General features: G+C 34.6%; 1 protein-coding gene across 1 annotated transcript in view; it reads left to right on the plus strand.

The window, feature by feature from the left end:
* The window catches only part of LOC111034862 (paired box pox-meso protein), a 27,729-nt gene extending 17,274 nt beyond the window's left edge, over positions 1-10,455 (plus strand). Inside the window, exon 2 of the mRNA XM_022316263.1 lies at positions 7,867-10,455. Coding sequence (XP_022171955.1) covers positions 7,867-9,719 — 1,853 coding nt within the window. The 3' untranslated portion in view covers positions 9,720-10,455. The remainder of the gene's footprint in view (positions 1-7,866) is intronic.
* Positions 10,456-10,633: the final 178 nt, after the last annotated feature.

The raw sequence follows: 10,633 nt of genomic DNA on the forward strand, positions 1-10,633 counted from the left end.
CTCATTTAAAAGGTTACTACTTATTTCCTTCCCATATACTCCACCCAGTCCGCACTATAATAATTTGTAACTAGGATTCAGGTATTTATAACCTGATGACGTGAAATTATCAAATCATGTCCAGAAAAGTTAAAACAATCAAAAGTTATGACATTATAAAATGGGTTAAAAATAATACCATTCATTCACAATACACAATACAATTTTTAAAACTAGTTTTAGTAATATTGTATCATTTTTTTGTTTGGGTACCTTATACTTATTAAAATGTTTTTGGAAATTTAAAAGTAAAAACAAAATGACTGGTAGGGGTATATAATTTAAATAGGTCCTATTCAATAGAAATCTAACCAACCCTTGCTTTAGACTAAACCCTTTCCCGTGAAGTGTCTCTTGATTCTTGAAATAAATGTTTCATTCGCATCATTATTATAATAATGCAAGTATGTAACATAACTCATAAGACATAACCATAAAAATTAAAAATACAGGCTGACCTCATGACAATACATAAGGATTGGAAACAAATAGGATCTATACATTATTTTGAAGAGTTGTATTCTACATGATATTTAATTGCCCCCGAATAAAATGTATCTTCTAAAAAAGATCTGAGAAATACCTATTATTATTTTTACAGTTATCTAATTCATTTTATCAGCGGTTCCTAACCCACAGGCCTCGGCAGCGTAGTACTGGGCCGCGAACCATATAAATATATAATATTTAATATTATATATATATATATATTTAAAATAATATTATTATATATTTTTAGTATATACCTAATAATATTTCTGGTTATAATAATATTTATCAATATTACCTACACTCTATAGTGTCAAATTAGTGTATAATTAACGCAAAATATAGGAATAAATTGAATGTTGAAAGTTATTTAATTCTAAAATCATTCAGTTTTCATCCCGATATTGACTTTCTCATGAAAGGCAAGTAATGTAGCTTGTGTCAGTCAATTTAAAATTAACAATGAAATTATTACGCAACATGCAACATACCAAAATAATTTATAAATAAACAAAAATACCTACATATTTTTATATTTTTATTTTGAAACTATAACTATGTATTTCTTGTTTAAACTGTAGCTACAATTTAGTTTTTTTTTTAAAGTCATTTTTATATTACTGGCTAGGTAATGTTTATTTATTTTGAAAAAAAATTGTTACATAAGTAATATATTATTGTTTTTAAATTTTATATAGTACATAAGTGTAATATTGTTGTATTAAGAACAATACATTTTAGATATCAAATACAAATTATTCTTCCGACTGTTGGCTAATATTACAGGTTAATTAATACGTTTTATGTAATGATCGGAAAGAGAGCAGTACGAATATAACCTTTTTGAACCCAAATGCAATCGACCTTACCCGACGGAATCTATAGTTGTTTTAAAACTACACCTCAATACTTGTACAGTTGGAATTAATGCTATATATTTTGCAAAATAGTTGTGTCTCCGTGGATCCAATGTATGGGAAATCCGTTGATCTTGGCGGATTCTGGATTCAAGATCTAATAATTGTATTATAGGCTTAAGCCATCTAATGTTTATACAATTTATTATTGCATGAGTTAAATATTTTTAAACGCAATAGTGGTTATGGTTTTATTGTTGATAGTGATATGTGTTTGATAATTATGGTGCATAACTGTTTTATTATAGTGTTGTCATAATCTGTTTGTATGATTTAAGTTTAGTTAAGCTATAAAATTCATAAGATGGGATATGAACGTCGGTCAGTAATATAATTTAATTTAAAAATATATATAATTTATCGTCTGAATATTAACGCTTTTGAAAAAAGTTTTCTTGTATAATCTGAAGTAATTTTAATGTATTTGAATTTATATTTGAACGGATAAAAAGGATCTCGGAATTTTAGGTGGGTTCGGTAACATTGACAAATATTTATCGGACAGTACTCTCTATGTCACATCAAGGTGTTTTTGTTGCCACAAGTTAAAAGTATATTTCAAAGTTTAAATGCTCAGCTGCATACTTACTGAGTCCCAATAAAACCTTTAAGAACAAATACAGTCCCTGGTTGTTTAAATGTATATATTAATTGAGTCCCTAAAAATTTTAAATATAGTACTAATTAAGTCCGTGTTTTAATACTAACTGAGACCCGCCCAACTTCCTTCAATTTTTAACGGGCCTAGGAGTTAGGAGAGTCGGTAACATAAAATTATACAGGTATGGTTAGATATGTTTATTTTTATTATTTTTGAAGTATTTTGTAATATAATAATCTATGCGGTATGGACATTGGACATGGATATGGATTCTATGGGCATGGATATAAACTGTGTACTTTAAAAACGTTCTATTAAAGTTATAACAATGTTAAATGATATGATAAATGAACGATCTCACATAGTGACTATAGTCATCTCCATTACTATGTTATGGTTGATTTTATATTTTACTCAAAGTAATCTTCAGACTCAATTAGAATATTATTTTTTTCCCATTCAGGTATTGAGAACCAATTAGTATATAGCAAAATGATTGGAGTGCGGAGTGGCATAGAAGTTTGATTGTTTGCAACTCTCCAAAGGCATACAAAGTTTGAAAGTCAATTAGTATATACCAACACCAAAATGCTAAGAAAAAAATTCTGCTTTTGGGTTTGAAATTTAAAAAATATTATGCTGTCGTTCAAAAAATGGTAACTCAATTTATTCAAGATAACTTAAGATATTATCTTCGAAATAATGATGATGGATAACTGAAAAGGATACGCCCTATATAATAATATAATAATATAATATATTAATATATTATGTTGTAATTATTACCCTGACTAGTCCCGTGTTCAACAAACAGACCGGTACTGATCTGTACCATATATTCGTAAAAACATGTGTGTAATTACGTGGAAATCCGATCCATAAATAAAAAATCTACCGAGAAATAACACTATTGACGTTTTGCAATACGATGTTCGCAACGACAATATTACCAGGGGGAACACATCCATAAACTACAGTGATCGATTGTTATTTCATCATGGATTGAGGCATTAACGCAACTAGGGTTTCAAAGGCAGAGGGAGGGAGTCCATACTTCGTTTTATGTGCCGAACATTGCGAAATGGTCTTCATAGTTGTATTATCATCTTTGTTATATTATCATAATATGCGAACTATCACTAAATCGTAATTAGTTAATAATTTGTCCATATTATATTCTATAGGTCAAATAACATATATTGTTCATAAATTACTTTATACAGCCTATGGCCCCGGGGATAACTTCCCCTGTTTTTAACTCTGTGATTTTACTTTTGTAATAGTTAATTAGCAGGTGTGCAGAATTTATTTAACTTTATTCGGGGGTGCTATTATCATAATTATGTAACCAGCCTCGAAAAAATAGTAAACTGAGCTCCATACATATAATAATGAAATTATGTACAAAACTGCTCAAGTTAAAAATAATTAACTCAAGTTAAGTGAACACAAGACCATTAAGTTAAAAGTTAAAAGTAAGCAAACATTTAATTCGCTATATGTTTAAAGTTAATATGGATTCAGCTATGATTCAACTCAGTTTAAAAGAAGTGAATCAACTTATTTTTTAATCAATGCATGAATTGCATAAAGGTATTTTTGCTAATAGGTAGTAGTATTATTACTATTATTGTACAGTGGGCATTAAATTATTTTTATTTAAATCTGTACGCATACTGTCTAATAACTGTATAAAACTATTATAACCAAAATTGCAAAAAAAAATGTTTGATTCTAACGTCTGAATGGATTACTTGTAATTATCTGGAAAAAATCTCAGTTATTTCAATAACAGTCAATTAAACCAGTCAAGTTTGAAAAAAAATATAAACATAAACTTTTATCAACCGGTGGATTGCGCTCACATTTGATCGTGCGCGATGTGTATTGTTTATGGCTAAACTACAATCTATGGGTTGCGATGAGAATAGGAAAACGATGGCGGATAATGTATCGCCGCCGTCGCAGCCTCCGTCCCGGGTATATATTATAATAGAGGTGTACGACCGCGCGATGTACGTGCGAATATTCGCGTGCCGCAAATCCATAATGCATAATATTATAACACTCTAAACAATATAATGGTGTGTGTGTGTGTGTGTGTGTGTGTGTGTGTGTAAATTGTGCGCAATACACCTATACATTTGAATGTAATGTAGCCACGCGGTTTTTTTTAATGAGAAATTTGAGCCGTCCGTGTAACCCGACTCTCGGGCGGCGGCGACGGTAGTCAAAACAATATTAAATACGCACGCACACTAAAACGATATGGCGTGTGTAATGCGTGTGTGGATACCATGAGTGCCTATATATTCTTGTACATTATAATATACGATATATATGTGGCAATACAACATTAGTATACTGCAAATTACATTATAGGTTATATTATGTCACCGGAAATGTATAGCGCAGTTGAGCAATATATATTATTATGAGTATGCCTGTGTATTATATATTTAAATTATTTATATATGTAACAAATATACAAAAACTCGTATTATGCGAACCCATCGAATCGTTCTATACGGTTGTATACAACAAGTATTATCTATACCTGATGGCCGATCGGTTACATAATGAACAGTGGCTTCGGGTTAGCTTTTTCTGCGGTAAAGCTCTGTAAGTGTACTTGTCGGCCGGCGTTGCTGGCTCCCAGATGGGTGACCACCCGAGATTTTTAACATAAAAATCCTTTGCCACACACACACACACACATACATTACGTGTTCTAAACGAACAGCCCCCCTCTACAAACAGCCAATGGTAATTGCCGTGCTTCGGTTCAATAATAAAAAATAAATAAATAAATATAATGAACAAATATCATCGTTTATTTTAACAAAATGTAACGGCAGACTGCAGAGTAATAATTGGTGAAATGCCTTGCGAAATTGCGTAATAGGTAAAATATACTCTCTCTATTAAAATACAACACCCGCGATGTCAAACATAATATTTTTAACCATAACGTACCGGTTACATTTAATGATAGCTATATAGAAAGGTATTCCAAAAATATTTATTATGATGAAAACAAAAAATTTATATACTTTTATGAAATGTATGATATATAGTTGTCATGATATTGAAAATTGTATGAACCTAAACATAATATTATTACAAAATGCAGACCTGCCTATTACAAATTATCTACAAGTATACTTATTATACCTATACACTCCGCCCATATATTACCGACTACATATCAGTAGATATACAGATATTCTTTTTATATGATGTAGGCACAGTAACAACATAATTATATATGTGTAAACAATATAATAAGGTATAACGTATAAGACACTAAAGTTTATCCAACCTTATACCATTGATAGATTTTACTGTTCCAACTCTTTTCGGACGATTTTACGTCTTGAAACATTGTAATTATATTATATTCTATTTAATGTGAAAGCCCATGGATTGGAACATATACCTACATAATACAAAATACACATCTCATATAGGTGTATTAATTCTATGTTAATGTATTCATAAAAACCAACTTCTATTTTTACACTATGGCTTAAATTTCTTGCTCCGGCCAGAGAATTATAATATACTATTGTATAAATTATAAAAGTGATACATTTGTTAAACATTTTGTTCATAATTCAACCATAGATTTTATTTTTAAAATTAAATTAAATTAATTATAATTACAAAAAATATTAGTTATAACTAATAATATTAAATATTAGTTTATTTTTTGTTGAATTCTATTCAATATCTATAACAGACAAGAGCCAAGTCTACATAACTACATAAATATTTAATAGCCTATTAGCCTGCAGGTATTGAAAAATGTTTAATGATATTGCTACGTGGGAATAGGAATTTTTATAAAATTATAGTAATATATTGTATTAAAATTTCAAAGTTTAAATGGATAAAATAGTAACTACATATTTATTAAGTATACTCCACATAAATTGTTTCAGTAACTTACGCTCATACTTTCAACCATACATGATTTTCTTAACTTGTCACAATGTTGAAAACTTTTAGTTACCAAAATAAGCTTGAAACTTGTTATAAATTTGAAATGGATATAATCAATCATATAAAATAAGAGTAGTATATAATTTAAAAAAGAAAAACTAAAACTAGAAAATATATTTTTTTTAAAGGATACTGCTCCGCTATACACAAGGTTACAATCAGGTCACTATAATGAATGATGTTAAATTTAAATTCAATGATATTATGTCAAATTTGAAACTTTAAATGCTTACCAAACAAAAACTGTGTATATGCATCTTTAACATTTTTTAACTGTTATTATATAAACCTATGAGGAATTCTGTGCTCAATTTTCAAGATTTTTGACTCAACCAAAAAAATGTTATTGACATTTATAGAAAAAAAGGTGTAACTAAATAGCTAAATAGCTTAAGACAAGTCAAAATGTTTTGAAATCACTTATAGACACCGATAAAATAAATATTTTAATTACACCAAAAAACCAAAATCGATTCTGTCAAAAATTTGTTCTACGTAAGAAACCCAATTTTTCCTTAATTTTGTATTTGTTTTTCTCGGCGCTTTTGAAAACTCCTGGGACTTACAATTTTTACCTCTCTAAAGTATCAACTAGATTCATTTTATTACCAGAAAAGATACTTGAGTTGAACATCAAAGAATTTTTACAACTATAATTGTCATATATACATACACCAAAAAAATCATCATTTTATAATGAATACACTCATCTAAACAACTCACATCGGAATTCAGGGTGGTCCTTGGGTTTTTTCTTGAAGTAGCTGTGTGATTGAAACTCCGTTTTATTCCAAAACAGTACACAATTATTTTACTGACGAAACGTAATACATAATGAAAAGTACATAGCAAAAAGTAACTCAATGTTTCTAACGATTATGATATATTTCTGATAAGAAAGTGAATCAAGCGAGTCAAAAGTAAAAAATTCTGATTAACATTCAAAAGCGTCGGGGAAAAAGAAATTAAGGAAAACTGGAATTTTTCAGCAAATATAATTTTAATTTTTGTTTTAACTCCAAAACTAATAGCCGTAGACACTTTAAATTTTCACCAAATGTTAATATGACTATTTCTCATACATGATCACACGGTAGAAATATTTTGCATCTTTTTAACTATTTATAATCAAGAAAAAATTTTTATTTTATTATTTGCTTTTTCTCAATTATTGTCGATATTTTTCACTTGGTTAAAAACTACGGCATAAGTTGTTCAGAGAGAAAAATTACCCTTTTACAATGGTTTTGTGTCATTTTATTCAAATCTTTCACAATATCTATAACAATGACCCACAAGACATGTAATGTATAACAGAGTATTGTGTACCCACTTGTCCACCTTTTTATATTAGTACTTCATTACTTCCAGCTTATGCTAAATATTAATGCAAACCCAAATGTGGAGAAGTCTCCGCCAAGGAGATCTCCTTTTATCACGCCACTGAATTATAAAATACTCAATTACATTAATTAAAAACACGATAATGCATTAATACTTATAACTGCGACATTTATTACTTTATTTTCATTTAAATACAATAATGTACCCTTCCTGTGCATTATTTTGCTTCAAATAAGAAATGTTTATGTTTTCATTATTGGAAAATTAAAACTGTAATTGTATAATAATTAAAAACGTATAAGTATATTCATTATTATAGAATTGTTATTAATTATATACAATCGTTATAACACACTAACACCATCATAGAACCTATAGACCATAGTATGATGATTGACATAGTATATTATGCCTTTTAACTTACTGTACACGTAATAGGATTATTTTGATAATAATTGATTTTGTTTGCAGAATTACATAATCGGCTCTCTCAAATGTTATTGGAACCACAGCAGCAACACGGTGGTGTGGACGAGGGAGGCAACGAGCGGCATCGTCGCCATGGTCGGCACCATCATGACGAGCACATGAGTGACGGCGGTGGTGGTGGTGACGAACAGCAGCAGCAGCAGCAGCAACAGCAACAAATGCTGTTACTACATCAACACCATCTGAACCAGCAACACTTACAGCACCAACAACATCATCCGCATCAGCAAGGCCATCAGCCACAGTTGCTTCAACAGTTGTCACAACACCAACAGCAGCAGCAGCAACAGCACCAAGACAACGAACTGCAACAGCACCAACAAATGCAGCAGCAACGCCAACATGAACAGTTGGATGGCCACCATCATCCACATCACCAATTACATCACGACCAACAGTTGCACGATCTCCACCACCAAAACCTACAGCAACACCAGCAAAATCTTCAACAGCACCAGCAAAGTCTCCAACAACAGCAGCAACAGCAGCAACAGCAGTACGGGGAGGTGAACCAACTTGGCGGCGTGTTCGTCAACGGGAGGCCGTTACCTAACGCGGTTCGCGTGCGCATCGTCGAATTGGCACGAGTCGGCATCCGGCCGTGCGACATAAGCCGTCAGCTGCGCGTCTCACACGGTTGTGTGTCCAAGATCCTGGCCAGGTACCACGAGACGGGCAGCGTGCTACCTGGGGCCATCGGGGGCAGTAAGCCCCGGGTGACCACACCTAGGGTGGTGGCGTACATTGGCCGGTTGAAACGCAAGGACCCGGGAGTGTTCGCATGGGAGATTCGGGACCGACTGCTCGCCGACGGCGTGTGTGACAAGTTCAACGTGCCCAGTGTGTCCAGCATCAGCCGGATACTGCGCAACAAGATCGGATCTGCGGGACCGACCCAAAGTGCGGTATCTCAGCAGCCTGCGACCGCCATGACCGGTGGTGGTGCTCTTTCGCCGACGACCGCTGCAGCGGCGCACCACATGTATGGACCGTACCATCACCACCATCATCATCACCCATCTACGTCACCACCAGCCGTAGCCGCGGGCTATCAGCTCCACCACCACCAACACAGCCAATATCACCACCAACACCACCAGCTCTACCACAACCATCACTACCAACAGCACCAACACCTCTGTTCGCCACCACCGCCCCCACCTTCGTCGGGTCTACCAACCGTCGTGCCGCCAGTGGCAGGTGGCCCTACGTGCTGTTCGCCGACAGTACCGACCGTGGCCTCCAGGTCCCTGTCATCACCGCCACCGGTGCCACCGCTTCAACCACCAGCACCTCCACCGCCGCCACCACAACACTGCTGGCCGAGTCCGCACGCCGTCACAGACATACTCGCGGCAGCGGCCGCCGCCCAGCAACAGCACCAACACCACCAGCACTTGCACCCCTCGCACTCGCATCACCTACACCCGTCACAACACCACCCAAACAGTCATTTTGGTGTCGGCGGTGGAGGCGCTGGTGCCGGTAGCAGTGACACCGCCGCCGCCGCTGCCGCCGCTGCAGCTGCAGCAGCTGCAGCCGCGGCGGCCAACTACGACTCGACGGCCGGTGGCAGTGCAGCAGCCGCTGCGGCCGCCGCTGCATACAACACGTACTGCAGCAGTTACTACCATCACGCAATGGTATACGCGGCCACCGCGGCGGGAAGCATCGCGGCCTCCGGCCGCCATCCGTCACACCATCTGAGCACGACGCCAACGTGCACAGCCGCCGCTGTGTGGCCCCACTCGATAGCACCACCTCCGCAACCGTTGCCACCGCCGCAGTCACCGACGCCTTCACCGCCGGCATCAGCAGAGGTGACCAACGCGTGACCATTACCGTGGTGGTGAATTCCCAGAGTGGAACACCGAACAGTGGAGATGATATCAATCAATGATATCTTAATTTTTTTTTTTAATGGGGAACAAAAGACACTTGTCCGCGATGACTGTTGTATACGCAACTCCAACCTGTTAATAATGTTACACAAGTTAAAGACCACCAAACAAAAACTAATTATGTGTATTAATATGGACACATTTGTGTAATTTCATTCATTTTATCTTTCCGTAATTTGCATAATTTTTGAACACACTAATTTTTCTAACTAAAACTGATCTTATGATTTATTACGATACATCCTGTGTTGGTATTTAGGTATATTATACGAGTTTATCCAGAACAGTCTTTGGCTGTGCAGGGTCCCTTGGGGCTTGGGCACACATACTTTAGGACCCTTTTAAAAAAGAAAAACAAATGCCAAAGAAAACATCAAAATGTCCATTAGCTTGGGGAGGGGACTGGACGCGTGCCTCACGTGGCCTTAGGTAAAAGACGCTTACCTATGAGTTTATCACACGATAATAGTGTGTAAATTCATTAATAACGACCACATTTTATTTTGTATGTACGATTCGATTATTGAGAATAAGTGGTAGAAGAAATGTATGTAAAATACCGCTCTTGCCGCCTATTATGAACATATGTAGGTACCTTATATACATTGTATTTATCTGTACATATACTGCCATTATATTATTATGTATACATATATGTTCAATATATATTGTTTATTTAAATATTTTTTTTGTTTTATGTAAGCGTTTATAATATGTTATTAATATTTTACAACTGTGACTGTAGTCGTTATTTTATTGTTACCTAACGGTCGTTATAAGAATCGTGCATATACATCATTAAATACTCATCATTTTAGACGTAGTTAAAAATTAAAGTGCCGATACTT

This window comes from Myzus persicae, unplaced genomic scaffold (assembly GCF_001856785.1).
Source record: "Myzus persicae strain clone G006 unplaced genomic scaffold, MPER_G0061.0, whole genome shotgun sequence".
In the NCBI taxonomy this organism is placed as follows: domain Eukaryota; kingdom Metazoa; phylum Arthropoda; class Insecta; order Hemiptera; family Aphididae; genus Myzus; species Myzus persicae.